The following is a 15,511-nucleotide window of genomic DNA, read 5'->3' as shown; positions in this document are numbered from 1 at the left end:
GTGAGGTTTTTTGTTACAATATAATGAAGGCCTAATTGTAATGAGTTAGGTGTGAATTTGAAAACTCCTCCCTCCCACCAAGCTATTTACTAAATATACTATAAAAAATATTATTTTGATTTGAAATCAGCTTGTCTTTGACAAGAGAAACCATTCAAAGGTTAATTCAAAAGTGTTGATTTGTCCCCACCAGAGACTTCTGTGGCAGAAAGAAAATCTTTATGTTTCCAAAAGAAAGCATTGCCTTTGAGAGGAAAGGAATTGTCTCTCTGTAAAAAGAATGCAGCAATCTATAATTTCTAGTCCCAGCTATTTTATTTTAAGGAGAAAGGAAGACAAACAAAATTGCCTATTACTCTTTAAAAGCTTTTAGTGCAGCTCTGGGCACCTGGAAGATGCTGATTGTTACACCTTGAGCTCAGCTATCTCAACTGGGATCATCCAACCAAAGTTGCTAAACCAAATAAATGCTCCTAATATTTCTTTTATTTCTTTGCTTGGGAAATCTAGCAGGCTGCACACAGGTTGGGTTTGTTTTATTTGGAAAAACACGTGGAGGGAATCTCCTGTGGCTTGTGTTGAAGGAGTTAATTCCCACATTTTCCACTTTCCCATCTGATGTACAAATTTTATTTGTCTTTCACTCAGTTTCCTCTGCTTACCTGCAATGCTGCAGCCTTGAAAACCAGCTTGTCCTTCCTAGAGATGTTTGACTAGAGGTTGTTTCCCAGTTATTGATTTAATGATCATCCACTGGAGAACAGTTTGATATTTGGGTTGTTTGAAAGCAAGCGTGTATCTTGGGGACTGAGGATGTTTTCTGTGTTTGCAGTGATCTCCCTTTGGCCCAAAATACCTTCTGGTGCCTCTGGGTTTTTAGTGTGAAAGCTCTGGAGCAGGGTGGTGGCAGAAGATTGGCACCAGAATTAGGTCAGAGTGGGAAGGGAGAATCAAATGGCAGGAGGAAAATGGAATATAAGTCCAGAGCTGGGTGGGAAGGGAAGTTGATGTTGAGCTAGAACTGGTAATTTTAACTCAGAGTTGAGAAAAAAAAATTGAATCCTTTTTTTTTCTATTCAATTTTCTGTTGTAATTACCTCTGCTCATCATCTTTATGAATGGATGTCTCCTTCAGCTCTGAGAATAATGCACTTTAGGTGCTGTTGTGACTGCATGTGGGCACTGGTAACTGTGAATCCAAGACACTGAAAAAGTGCATAATAGAAGCACCAAAGATAACTGTGGTGCTATTTAAAACACAGATTGATAAAGAAGTCTGGAGACAGGAATTCTCCTCCTCTCTCTGCCTCAGGATTCCTCTTTGAGCCAGGGGAAATCAGTGCAAAAAGTTTTTGTGACCCTGTGGTTCAGTTCCTCTACAGCCACAGCAGAGCTCCTGACTTCTTCCTTGCATTTGCTACCCACAGAAAATACTTGTCTTTCCCTTAGAATTTATTTTTTAATAGTAGGGTGAATATCTATTTTAATAGTAGGACTTCTGAATTCCAGCCACTGTCCAGACCAGTGGTAACTGCTGCTTGAGTCTTGCTTGGCCCCAAGAAATCAATTGGGCTCTGCATTTCCCTACTCAAAAATCTTGTTCAGCATTTCTAGATCTTTCCCTACTCAAAAATCTTGTTCAGCATTTCTAGCTGTAGCTCCCTCCAGCAAAGAGGTGTCAATTTGCTCTCCAAATCTCAGAAATTGCCCACAACAGTTAGAAAGTGCTGCAGCCATGAAGTGATTCTGGCTGCATCTAAGCATGACAAAACTCCTTCCAAAATCCTGATGTCATCTTTGAGAAGCAAGAGCTGATTCACCCTCTTGGGGTGCAGCTGGACCTGAAATTCTCCTTGGGTCTGTCCATGGCAGGATGAGTGGCCACTGCTGTTGTCCCCAGGGGTCACAGCTGGTTTGAAGTGCAAGTGGAAATTCCATTTCTCCTCCAAGAGCAGCTAACATGAAAGGGAGCACAAGTGAAGGGCATTAGCTGAGCTCAAGTGAAAAACATTCATTTCAGCATGCAGAGTGTCTCAAATTTCTGCCTCTCTGTGAGTGTGGAGACCTTGTGTGTGAAAATATAATTCCAAGTGTAGATATTTTCCTTGAAAGGGGTAAAAATGACTGCATTAATGTGTCACTTGGGGCTAGTTTGCTTTACACCAAATGTGACTGATTGAACAGCTTTTCCTCTGTTATAAACATTTAGGGTTGAGCACTGCAGTCTGTGATATGCATTTGTGTATTTACATGCAGTCCCACTGTCCTAGACATGCTAATTTATACATTCCCACTGCTCTGTACTTATATATTTACCAATCTGAGTTACATCCTAGGTGATAGCTGTGCCCTGCAGATGGTAGAGCTGACCTTGGGAAAGATACCAAGGGTAAGAATAGACAGAGTGGGTAGTGTTTGTGCACTTGCTGGGCATGTTAGATGCACAAGCAGTGCATAAATATCAAAGATTAGTGTCTTGCAAAAATTCCTTTTGAATGCAAAGCGTGTCAAATGGTAATCTAAGTTGCTTTTTTTAAGACCCTCAAAAGAAAGGGGGAAGGTAGAGGTGAATGAAGGTGGATTTTTTTTTAGTTGATATTTGTTTAATTTTGTGTTATTGCAGAAACTGGAACACAAAGAGGTTGGGAAGTTAGAGGTGAATGAAGGTGGATTTTTTTTTAGTTGATATTTGTTTAATTTTGTGTTATTGCAGAAACTGGAACACAAAGAAGTTTTGGTTGGCTTGTTGTTCCTGGTTTTCCCATTCATCCCAGCCAGCAACCTCTTCTTCAGGGTGGGATTTGTGGTGGCAGAGCGAGTCCTTTACATGCCGAGGTAACTATTGCAATTTGAATTTTTTCTTTTTTTTTTTTTTGCTAATGAGACCACCATCTCATTTTCTGAAAGCAGGCATGATTGCTTCTTCCCTTTTAACTACTTCAAGCATTATATTGCTAGTCAGTGTGTTCTCTGCCTGGGAGTTTTGGTGTTATTAGCAGGAGAGATTTTATAGTCAGCTGAGAGCAGATTGCTTGGCAGGAGCAAAGCTACTCAAAATCCTTGCTTTTTTATTTTTTTTTAAACACAGAATTTTTGGTGTGCCTGACACAGCTCAGTACAGAGATGAGGTGATGTTTCTTGAGGTTTGTCCTCCAAGCTCTCTCTCCAAAGTCCTCAGTTTCACCTTGGCTATCTTTGTGACAACTGAAACTGTGGTCTTTTGTGACCACCAAACATTTAAATTCCATTCCTCACAAACTCTGCATCCAAACATCCTAAGAAAAACACTTATAGATAGTCTTTTGAAAAGCTGTGTATATTCTGATTATTAGTGTAAGCACAGTCACAGAAAGGCTTCTCAGTGGTGTAAACCTCAGGCTGTGGAGGAGCTTTTGCATATATTACAAGGCTTTTAGCACTTCAGCATCTGAACACTAAAATGCTTTTTAGGTGGAATTCTGCTGACTTTATTCCCATCACTAGCCCTGCCTTTGGCTGCTGAGGAGATCCCTGAAAATAATACTGAGTGAAAGTTGTCTCTCAGAGTTATTTTACAAACGATGCCCTCAACTAATGGATCCTGCACCACTCCAAATTAACTGGGAAATCAGATTGCTTTAAATTCATGTAACAGAAAATGAGGAAACACATGAAAGAGCAAAGCTATTAAGGAAACAGTCAGCTGAGCACAGGGCTGTGTGGAGTGGCTGCAATTTCTGAATCTCAAAAGAACAACTGGGGAAAATACTTCAGCTGTCAGCAGTTCCTCGTCCTCCTCCAGATGAGGCTGCTGATATAATGAGAGGAGGGGCAGTGGAGAAGAAAAAGGGGGATGTTTGCACAGGGAAAATTAATCAGCGTTAACATGGGTGCATATAGTTTGTATAATGCTTTTCACCTCCCTGAGGGCTTTGCAAATATATGACCTACAAAGTAGGTAATTGATAGTTGCTACTTTTTTTTTTTTTTTCAGTTGGGAAGAGTGAGGCAGAAGGATTAAATGATTACTCTGGAGTAAGTCAGTGTCTGAGTCCCTGCACCTCATGCTTTGCTCAGATCATTCCTGTCCTGCTTTGCAATATTTGATTTTTGCCCTTAGCCTTGGCTGGCAGGGAGCTGGCATGGAAAGGGAAGGCAAACCAAACCCTGGCAGTGCTGGGAAAGGTGGGGATTTTCCTGCCAGCTGAGCATCTCTTGTATCCTCCAAAACTGCAGGAGTGGCTAGGGGGATTTCTGCAAAGTGCATGACTATGGCAGCACAAAAATAATGTGATTTTGTTTTGTTTTGTTTTGTTTTCTCCCTTGGGAGGAAGGCAGTTTAGTAACGATGGCTTTAGGAAGCTCTCGTGTTCTTTATTTAGAACAGCCTTTAGCAGTTTTCTCCTGTTACATCTTGAAAAGGGGTTTTCCTGTCCTTTGCTGTTCTTCTCTAAAACTCAGCAAGTCAGAGGTTGTCATGCAGTTTTATTTAGACTAAAGTCCTCAAAGAGGTGGAGAAAATTCGGTGATCTATGTTTTTTTGGCTTATGCTGGAAGGTGCTTTTCTGTCTCTGTTTCAGGCAATAGCTTTTTATTGATATTTATGGTGTGACACTCGTGTGTTTATGGATGGGACAGTGGTGGATGTGTGTCACAGCCTGAAGTTCTAATTCAGTGTTGCTCAGTTGGCACCTGGGGAAAATGTCAAGTGTTTTCTTTTCAATAAAAGTTAAGTAAGGACCCGAGGATTTATGTAAAAGATGTTAAAAAGAGAAAGAAGAAAGAAAGAAGCCTTTTGCTCAGTGTCTAATTATATGGCTGGGCCTTGCCTTGTGGGGATTGATGGGTATTTGGAACAATTCCTCTTCTGTCTGCAGCCCTGCCTCGGGGGAAAAGCTTACAAACTATGTCAGAATGGTTGAATGTTTTCTCTAATTGTGTTCAGCTAATCAGAAATATTTGGAGAAAATATTTCTTGCATTTATTTTGCATTTGAAGGTTACAAGCAATTACTCATTTAAATTAGACTTTTTTAACAATAGTATTGCTTTAGCCTGAAAAATTTCATTGGAAAGCAATTTGTCTTTTAACTTCTAATTTTTTTTTTTTGTAAGTTTGGGGGTTTTTAGGTTTCTTTTGGATTTTTTTTTTCTTGTCTGTAAGAGGGGAAAACTTGTTTTCAGGGGGGCAAAGGGTGTGAAATACTTCTGTAGGGAATGCTGGACACGATGCAACTCTCCAGGTCAGTTTTCCAAAGTAATTTCTATGCTTTCCTCATCTTTGAGTGCTACCCTGACAGCAGTGTCTCCTGGCTGAGCTGCTGTGCCACAGCTGGACAGCTTAAGCTGTTTTCCCAGCCTTGTATCAACCAACAAATCAACCCAAACCTCACTCCGTGGGTTATTTCCAATTTGCTGAGAGCAACAGGCAATCCTGAGGTTCTTTCCCCATTTTTATGGCAGCTCATTCCTGGTGGATATTGCACTGAGTTGAGGGTGCACAATTCCTTTTTCCCAGCAATTACAGGTTGCTGTTGGGTTCTTTTTTCCAGCTCCTCACTATATCAAGGGTTGATGCTGCAACCCTAATTGACAGCAGTAGGAGATGAGATCAGTGCTATAGGCAGGATGGCATTTGCTTCACCATCTATCTCCAAATCTGCAAGAAAGCAGCGCCCAGAAAAAAGCACACTTGTGTTTTTCGAGAAATTACCACGTCATGGTGGAGTTTTCCTCATGCAAAAGTGGTGAAGTTTCCTCATAGCAAAGCAGTCACCACATGGATTTTTGCCTTTGCACAGAGCATGTTTTTAATTCTTTGTGCTAATGCAATTGTTCCAACTGGTATAATCCCAAACATTATTAATTGGAGGGGAGGGAAAGGAGAATCTGGTAGGTGGTGGAATCATCTGTAACTTTTATGAAGCTGCTAATTTCTGAGCAGAAATTCCCATTGCTCACAAGGCAGCCACGTGGGGTTGAGACTTACCTGTTTCTCTTTCCTGGGATCATGTTGTGTACTCCTCATCATGGATCATTTTCTTAAAGACCAGTTGTGCAATGGGGTTTCAATTCCCTCTGCCACTCATTTCTTCATTGTTATTTGAAGCTACAAGTTCACCAGGAGCCGAATTTCTGTTTGCCTTTCAGAATTCTTCCAGTATTAGATCAGATCCTGTAAAGGATCATCTGATTTACAGAAGAAGCTTCTCTTTTCATTTGGAGTTGAACACTGACCCAGCAAAGTCAGCAGTGAAAGTCCCACTGGCTCCACAGAGTCAGTTTATCTTCTCCCTGATCTCAATTCAACAACACCATTAAGCTTTTTGCCAGTTTTCAGGTTAAATCCACGAGTCATTTGGGATTTGTAGATGGAATCCAAATTACACCTGTTCCATTTATTCGAAACAGACATGATTTCATTGCCTGCTCTGTCCCTGCTTTTCCTGCAGGGGCTGTGGGGCAGCCAAAGGGCAACAGAAGTGAACTGGATTATATTCCCTGTAACTCAGGTGCAGATCTGAGGGCACTGGGAATGGACTGGGAGAGCATTGTGTGATGGCAATAGGTGTTCTGAGTTTCTGGCTCTCTTGGGTGACCCAAAAAAGAGGATTTTTTGGCCAAAGATTGGGCTTGATGATCTTGAAGCTCTTTTCCAACCTTAACATTTCTGTGATTCCCTGACCCTAGTGCAACCTAGCATGCACACACAAATACACTCTATTTCCAGATGGAAACATTCCTTTTCAAAGTCCACATTTCATTCTGGCCCAAGCAGCTCCAGCCTTGCAAAACCTGACATTTTTCATAAAACATCATCTCTGCTACTCTGCCAGCACAGCTCACGCCTGAGAGTGCTTTTTGGGGCAGAAAGAACCACCCTAGCCATGCTTATTTTTCTGCCAGCACTCCTTCCCACATCTGCCTGCTGCAGCCAGGCAGTTGCAGCCCACAGGGCATGCCAAGCGTGCTTTTTGCAATCAATTACTCTCCATTAGAGAAGTGTGAGCAGAGCCGATGAGTTTAGCAGGGATGAACTGCCTTTTCCCCTGCAGCAACAGCCCTGCCTGCAAGCTGCCTTTCAGCTGCCTTTGCCTCTTCTCTTGGTGCCTTTCCTTTGCTCAGAGCTGCAGGAGGACTAGGAGCATGGAGAATGTGTTGTGCCAGGTGATTGATGGGTGATGCTGAGGCTTGTGGGGAACTTTAAAATGGAGAAAATCCAAATATTTGAGTTCAGCATGTGGAACGGGCAGCAGAATCTTTCCAAAAGGCTTTGCTTGCTGCCTCTCTGCAGGGCATGAATTTAGCCATGAGCACAAGGGTTAAACTCGCTGCAGAGCAGCTTGAAAGCCAGGGTTGATTTTTATGGAGGGAAAGGGAGTCATCTTAAATAAGTGCTGGAAATCAAGAAGGAGTTTTGCAGCCCAGAAAGAGCCTCCGGGGTGAAATGTCGAAGCCAAGTGCATTTTCTGGTCTCAGTATACTTTTGATATAATCCCTTTTGTTGCATTAGCAGCCCCTGAATCCAGCAGGGTTTCTTCCATGTTTTCACAGGCTGCTTATAGGCAGCTCTTTCCCAAACTGATATGTATGTATGCATGCATGCAGCTGGATTTTTATCTAGGCTGAGCTAGGAAATCTGGAGTAACTTCTTCGATTAAATCAGTGGATTTACTCCAAGTCTACATTTGTGTAGCTGAGATTAAATCAAGTTTTTAAAAAAAAACCCCAAAAAACTACTTCACAAGATTTGACATCCACAGAATTACCGTTAAAAAGCGCAAGTAAAGCATCTTTCCTGCCTAATTTCTCACACCCCTTTTTAAACTCCTTTTTACAGCCCTACCTGGGTGAGCTGGGAGAGGCTGGGAGTGCAACTGAGAACTTCAGCTCTCAGCCTGCTCTGTGCAAAGTCACAAACTTGGAAAATGCAGTAGAAAGCATGATTAGAGCATGCCTTGCTCCTCAGGAGCTTCCCACAGCAGTAGGTCTCCAAGCAATTTCTGGAGGAGGTAAGATGGTTTCTGCAGGCAGAAACCTGAAAATCCTGGGCTGCAGCACATGTGGCTTTGATTAGATGCCATCAGCAAGAGCCAACTGCAGTGAAACTGTTCCTGATTTTTACTGAAAAGTGAGAAATGTGATCCATGGAGAGCAGAGCTGTGTGCAAGCATCATCCCTAACAGCCTTGCCTTGGGAAAGGAGCTGCAATGGCCAAAGGAAAGGTCGAATTTGCAATCTAATTACCCAAGATGGGTTTGCAAATATTAAGTTGATGCTGTTTTGGCTGTGGCTTTAATAGGGCAATAGATTTAGAGCACCACAGGAAATAGGGTCTGTGAGCTTTGCTTCCTTCCAGGTGGAGCAATGTTAACAAAACACAGAAATTCTAGACAGAAAGCTGTCGTTATGCAGCTCCCTGCAAATAAAAAAAGGAAAAAAAAAAAGCATAGAAATTTTACAATAATCCATCCAGTGGAAAATGGACTTAGAAAAGTGGGTTGTGGATTTTGCTTGTTTCCCGTTGTTTTGGTTTTGCTGCAAAGAATTTCAGAGATGGCAATGCAGAGAGAAAAACCCTTCAGGAGAAATGGTTCCCTCTCTAGGAAATGCTAGAGTTAACTAAAAAACCAAATAAATCCCCCAAACCCACAACCCTTCAGCCTCAATACATGTGCAGATAGCTAGGGAGATGTCTGGAATGTAGAACTTATCCTTAAGTTTTTCAAGTGGCAAACAAGTCTTTGATGAAAGGTCCTTTTGAGACATATTCTTTTTATTTTTTAATTGTATGTGAGTAAAACCCGATTTCCTGGAGTCCCCCATCACTCTGAGAAGAAAAGCAAATCCATTTGAAACCTTCCCTGAGTTTGTAGGTGGTGGCAGATAAATTATATTCTGATATATCAATGTGAGATCCAGCTGGGGCTCGAGGTGTGCCAGTGTTTGGGAAGGGCTGTGCTGTTGTCCCTGTTTATTGATCATTCCTAAGCAGAAAAGAGCCTTCTGCTCCCTTTTTTCATCAGGGAAAGCTGCCTGGGCTAAGATAGGTTTTAAGTCTAGCAATAAATCAGGTGCTAAGTAACCTGAAGAGTTTTAGAGAAGCTAATGAAATTTGTTGAGCAATAGAAATTTAAATTCCTTGTAAAAAATGACAAGCAGAATTAACGACTATTAAGTGCAGCAACCCAAAGCACTGAATTTCCACCTCAGAGGGACATCAGTGGAGGAATTAACATAACCCCTGAATTAAGGTAAATAATTACTGAATTGATTAAAATTTATACAGGTGTAAGACTTCAGTCCAAATTTGTGAAAATGCCACAGCAGTTACTCAGGGAGAGCTGTGGAAGTGCCCAGGGCTGGCTGTGTGTCATTTCATGGAAGGGCAGCAGGAAAATCTGCCAGCAGGAAAATCTGCCAGCACACCTCAGCTGTCCTGGGCTGACACCAGCAGGGACAGGCTGCAGGAGGACAAGACCCAGAGCTGCCTTTTGGTGCCTCTGTCACCTCTCTGTCACCTCCCTGTCACCTGCAGCAGCACTGACTGCAGCCCTGCTCTCCTGCCTCAGCTTGGTGATCTGTAAACCAGAATTACCAGCAGCCACCACTGGGATTGTTTGGAGACTTCCCCCTGTTCAAATGCCTTTCATTTCCACCCTGCTCCAGTCGTGCTCAGTATTACTGTTATTACGTGGAGTTTTCTTAGCTTGCTGTTCAGAAAAGCAGCTGCTTTCTGTGCTGCCATTCTGCTGGGTGGGATTGTGTTTGCCACTGTACTTCTGGCATCCTGGTCTATCATTTAGATTAATTTGGAAATTGTGGAGTGACTTGGGGAAAGCTGCTGTTGAATTGAAGTTTGTTAGCCCAGGAAATAGCATTAGTCCAAAACCCCCTGTAATTGTGGAATAAATGCAGTACTGGATGGTCTTGCATAGGAACCAGACACTTGAAATATAACTTTTGGTACATTTTCCCTTTTTTTTTTTTTTCCAGTATGGGGTACTGCATCCTTTTTGTCCACGGTCTGAAAAAGCTGTCTACGTGGCTAAATAAATGGAGAATTACTGTTCTGACCCTCTTTGCTTTGCTGCTGCTGCTGTTCTCTTGGAAGACAGTGAAACAGAATGAAATCTGGCTGTCACGAGAATCCCTGTTCAGGTAGGAGTGGCCATGGCAGAAAACTTGCATTTTTATATTGTTTAAAATAAGTTTGTTGTGTTTCTTTCACACAACTCCTGCTGTTGATTCATTGATCTAATTAACATTTTTATTACCATAAAACGCCTACTTTCTGTTGTCTGATAGCAGTGCAAAAACTGGTGTCAGCACTTTACATGCTTCTGCACAAACTTTGGTCCTGAAAATCACATTTTTAAGACAGGCTGCCTTTAAATAACTCCGATTCTGTGGATTTAATGGTGGTGTAATGCTTTCGTTTCTAAAGACATAGCAAAAGTTTTTTGCTACTCTCCAGAATGCCATAGTAACGCTGCTGAATATATTGAAATTTCTTCAGCAATGTTCTAATGACAAAAATAAAATGCCACGAAGTGCCAAACTTAATGTACCATATTTCATTTTATTTGATTACTCTTTGCCAAACAGCTCTCTTAACAACCTCATTTATGTATTTTCCTGCACTGAAACAGACTGTTTCATTTTGTGTTTTGCTAGAAAATGTATTGCGTTTGCCTCCAGCTGCTTTCAGCAGTTGTCTAATTGTGAAGTAATTGCAGAAACACAGGTGATCTGCACACGGGTTGAGCTTTATTTTCTAACTTATTGGCCAGAGCAAAGTTTAATTGATGCAGCACTGAAAGCAAGAAATTGTTTTTAATGTGTACCCTTTGGTCTTCAGGAAACACTGCTGAAGTGGTTGGAGCTCTCTTAGTGGGGCTGTGTTGTAAAAAGCCTGGAATTGGGTTTTTTTCCCCAAAAAATTAATGGAATATTTTGTGTGGGAAGGAACCCACAAGGATCATTGAGTCCAGCTCTTAAGTGAATGGCCCATCCAGGGCATTTCCTTCTGCTAAGGAGCATTTTTGGGACAATATGGAGTTCTGTGGGGTTTGTGGCAGAAGAGAGGGATAAGGTTATGTGTGCCTAGCTGGCTGCAGATGGGATTGTGTCCTTCCAGCCTCCCTTACAGGAGTTTGGCTATTCCCATCCAGCTCCAGTTCCAAGGCTGTGCAGCTCTGAGTGCAGCTGAGACACCTTGACCTCAAGGGAGTGACCTGGGCAGTGCTCAGGGCTTCCCCTGCAGCTCAGGTGTTTTGGGGTCACTTCCCCAGCCTTCTGAGGGGATGGCAGAATGTGAGGTTGTTCCTCTGGGTCACTCATGTTGTGTCCTGCCCTGAGAGCAACCAGCAGCAGCTGCCCAAAAACAGCCCTGCAAGAACAGAGCCAGCAACAATAAGGCTTCTCTCCAGTTCTTCCCCAGCTTGCAGTAATCTGCAGTTTAAAGACTTCCTGAGTCAGGAGTTACTTGCTATTTTTGCTTTTAACAGCCACTGATGGACTTTGCTTCCATAATGTCTCTGACTGCTTTTTTTCAAATCTATTTATAGTTTTGGCTCCTGCAGCATCCTGTGCGCTGGGCTCTGTCGTTAAATCACAGAGTGTGCACACCAAGATTTCCCTGTGTGCTGTGATCATCTGCTTTGGTGTCCCCTGGTTCTGCTGTGCTGAGCAAAGAGTGAGGAACCATCAGTTTGTCACTCAGGAAAAAGGCACTTCATGCCTTGAACCCGAGGCTGTCTCCTTTTCACACTGCAGTCAGCTGGTTTTGTGCTCCCCTGGAAGCTGTTCTGCATTTCTGGTTCCTCCTGTCAGCCTTCTCTGGATGCTTCCAAACTCTAATCCATCCTTTTGAGAAAGAGGCCAGAATCACCTTTCAGGGGTTATGTGCAGCACAGTAGCACAGGACTGCTTTCTGGGTTTTGTTCTTTTCTCCTGCTAATTCCTGATTTTCTCCTTGCCTTTTATGACCTCTCCTAAGCAGTGAGTGATAATTTCACAGCACTCTCAACACAGATTCCAAGACACCCACTGTGATTGGAAATCCCTGCTTTTTAGACATCAATCTGTGTGCAGATTTATGCAGATTTAGGGTGTGTATGTGCACACCTCTGATATTCATGTGTGTACCAACATTGTGTTTCATGTTCCATCTTCTTGCCCAGCCTACAATACCATGAGATGTACCTACCAAAGTGTAGTTAGCTTTAGTTCCTGCAGTGTGATTCCCACTGCTGTCATCAGCAAACGTGTTCCCTCCCTGTTTGCTCCCCTTTGAAGATCATTTGTGACCACCTGAGGTAGCTCAGGTGCCATTTCAGGTCTCCTGGGAACCCTGCTTGGATTCTTCTCCAGCTGTGAAAACTGTTCTCATACTTGTGCTCTTTACTTGTTGTCCTTTAACTAAGTATTGATTCATGAGAGGATCTTCCTCTCTTATTCCATGATGCCTTGAAGAAATTGGAAGTCTTGATTAAGGGATTTTATTAAAAAAACCCCTCTTTGAACATTTAAGTGCTCAACATCGTTGCATGTGATTTTGATTGATTGGGCTATATTTGGATATTTATAAAGGCTTTCCACAGTTTCAGTGCCACAGATCTGCCCAACTAACTTCTTTCTGCAATATGCAAGGCTAATTCTTTGTTGGGCTGTAGTTATCCAGAAGTTTGCTCGAGTTAGGCTTTATTATGGCTTTCCCCAAATTACCTGAAGTGTAAATCAGCCTTTCTGCTCTGTTTCCCCCTGGAGATCTCTTCCCTGGAGCCAAATGAAGTCAAGTTCATCACCTCCCATTCCCCTAGTGCCATGTAAGTTATAAGCTACCTACCACAGCTAATAGCTGCAGGTTTGAGTTCCTTTGGGTTCATTCTGCCAGGCCCAATGGATTCATAACTGTTCAGGGTGTTGATTTGTTTTAAAGACTCTTTTACTGCCACTTCAGCTAGGGTCAGGGCTTTGGTCTTGCCCCTGTGAGGAAAGGCTGTGTGGCCACACCAGGTTTCCCTGCAGTGAACACTAATGCAGAGAATCCATTTAGCTTTTCTGCTGTGGTCTTTTCTTCTTCAGGCACTACTTTTAGACCTCCATCATCTATTTGCCTGAGGGGATCTTTGGCAGGTTTCCTCTGTCTGATGTATTCCATTATTAGCTTTGATAGCTTTAGCAAGTTTCTCTTTAAATCTCTTTTGGTCTGCCTAATTATGGTTTATGTTTAACGGGCAGGCGTTCGTGCTATTTCCCTTTTTCCTTCTGTAGCTCTGTGTTCCTTTTTAAAGAGTGGTTTTCACTTCTCATAGCTGTCCTCACTGGGCTGTTTACCCTTGTTGGCATTTTTGTTGTACTTTTAAGAACTTTGAGAGGTGTTATTACAAATCTCTCCTAATTCTGTAATGGGGTAGAACCCTTCTTGTTGATGGGAAGAAAAGCAGAAGAAGAATAGTATAGCAAGATAAAGTCATCCCAGGAGTGAGAGATCTCCTATTTGGGGCAGTAGGAGGAGGTTGATGAGGAGAGGAGGGAGAAGTGGATGGAGGTGTGTGAAACAACAATAAATTTCAATGGACAGAACTGGAGGAGGACACAGAGGAAATCTATGGATGTGGGAAAGGAGACATAAATCAACCTTCTTGGTAGTCTCTCTGTGTTGAATTTTTTAAAGAAGTATGTGCTGGGAGAATCTTTACTCACACTCCTAGTTCTTTATTCCTCTTTCTCCAGTTGCTACTTTAATCACCATTTCTGCCATCCTCTTAGGTTTTTTTCCTTTCACCTCTACTTTTTGTTCCTCCATTTGCTTGGATGTATTTCTGCAGGTTCAATGTGCCTTAATTCCCTTGGCTGAGGCCTGTTCTGTTCAATATGCTTTTTCTGTGCTTTTTCTAGGAGATGTTTCTATACCCAGTGTGTTCCTAATTTTGTGCTTGCACCCCATTCTGTCCTTTTCTCAAGACTCACCCTATTTTAACCTTGTGCCATCTCTGGGTCACTATTGCCACTCAGTCTTCAGCCCAAGGACCAGATTTTCTGGCTGCAGCAATCCTGCCAGGTCCTGGCTGAAAGCAGCAGTGTGGGGGAGGATGCTGCTGTCTGAGGAAATGATGCATCTCCACATGGGTGCACAAGCATGTGTGCAAAAACTACATGAGAAGCAAATAAACCACAAATATAAGACAAGGCCAAATATATTGAGGTATATTATTGCAGGACATCACCACAAGCCCCAAGCAGTTTGTCTTACCATGCTGGCAGGTGATAAGGGAGAACTTCTTTGTTAATTATTACAGGAACCACCCTCCAGAGTGAGTGCACAGGGCAGAAGGTCAGACCTGAGCTGTGGTCAGTGTTAATGTCTGAATCCAGGGAGAGGGAGGGGAGAGCTGTGGGCTGATCTCTGCACTCACAGTGCTGACCTTTCCAAGGCTTGTCCAGCTGCCACATTTCCTGTTGCTCCTGGAAAGCATCTGCACAGGCTGTCCACATTGGTGACAGTGCCTGGAAACAGTCATAACCAGCAGAGGAACCCCACAAAAGGGATGCTTTCTCCATCAGCAGCTCTCCTTCCCAAGCCAGGTCTGCTGACTGCAGGAATTTGCAAAAAGCTGCTCCAGCCCTGAATGTGGCATCCACTGCTGTGTTGTTGTGTTAATTCTGAGAGGTGGCTCAGCTGAGGAGAGCAAGCACCATTGCATTTTGGGCACCTTCTGTAGGACAGTTTGATATTCAACACAAATATCTGTGGAGTCAAAAAAGGGTGGGAGGCCAAGGAAGGTGGTGGTTGTGTTACCCAGAGAATAATTTGCTGTAGAGAAGCTTTGTTGATGATAATAATTCCCAAAGAATTGGAGACCCCATCTGTCTCCTGCTGGGGAAGGAGTGGTCTCAAATTCTTCTAAACTGAGCACTTTTCATAAGAATATCACAGAAAATCAAGGAAGCCTCAGCCCTGCACCCAATCACTTTGTAAAACAGAACATGCACTTTGGAAAACAAGAGAGGAAATCATACCATTTTTCCCAGCTGAAGTGGGATTTGGATAATGCTGGTATTTGAGGCTGGAAAATACCAGTGGTATTTTATTTCTCTGATTTATGGCTAATAGGCTTTTTATTTCTCCGTGGGGAGGAAGTGTTACGTAAAAAGGTTTGCCTATTGTTTCTTTTCCATTCACGTCGCTTTCTGCTGTCGTAGAGCCCAGAAGGGAAGGAAATCCTCTGGAGAAATGACGTCCAATGTCACAGGGCTAGTTTCTGGCTGGAAATCAGATCTGTGCCATAGGTTTTCAGAAGGGCACGTGTGAATGGGGAATAGGGAAATAGGAGAGTTTGGAAAAGCACACTGGAAAATTAAATTGAAATTGTGAGAGGCTGGGAGCTTGTGGGAGGCAGAAATGGAAAAAACATTGTGTTCTGCTTTGTTATTTATACTCCACCCTTTCCTTCTTGGCTTTCACTGTGGACATCATTGTTTCCTCTGTCAACGAGCAAACAGTGTTCCTGACTGGTCAGGAATGC

At 42.7% G+C, this 15,511-nt stretch overlaps 1 protein-coding gene across 1 annotated transcript in view; it reads left to right on the top strand.

Annotated features, from left to right (window-relative positions):
* The window catches only part of TMTC1 (transmembrane O-mannosyltransferase targeting cadherins 1), a 112,157-nt gene that overhangs the window by 62,948 nt on the left and 33,698 nt on the right, over nucleotides 1-15,511 (top strand). The window contains exons 9-10 of the mRNA XM_085049445.1: nucleotides 2,714-2,835; nucleotides 9,975-10,139. Of these exons, the coding sequence (XP_084905571.1) occupies nucleotides 2,714-2,835; nucleotides 9,975-10,139 (287 nt within the window). The remainder of the gene's footprint in view (nucleotides 1-2,713; nucleotides 2,836-9,974; nucleotides 10,140-15,511) is intronic.

The sequence above is a fragment of the Lichenostomus cassidix genome, chromosome 1Ab (genome assembly GCF_008360975.1).
Source record: "Lichenostomus cassidix isolate B80296 chromosome 1Ab, HeHo_3.0, whole genome shotgun sequence".
In the NCBI taxonomy this organism is placed as follows: Eukaryota; Metazoa; Chordata; class Aves; order Passeriformes; family Meliphagidae; genus Lichenostomus; species Lichenostomus cassidix.
Note: the sequence above shows the minus strand (reverse complement) of the source record. Positions and strands in the feature narration are given on the sequence as shown.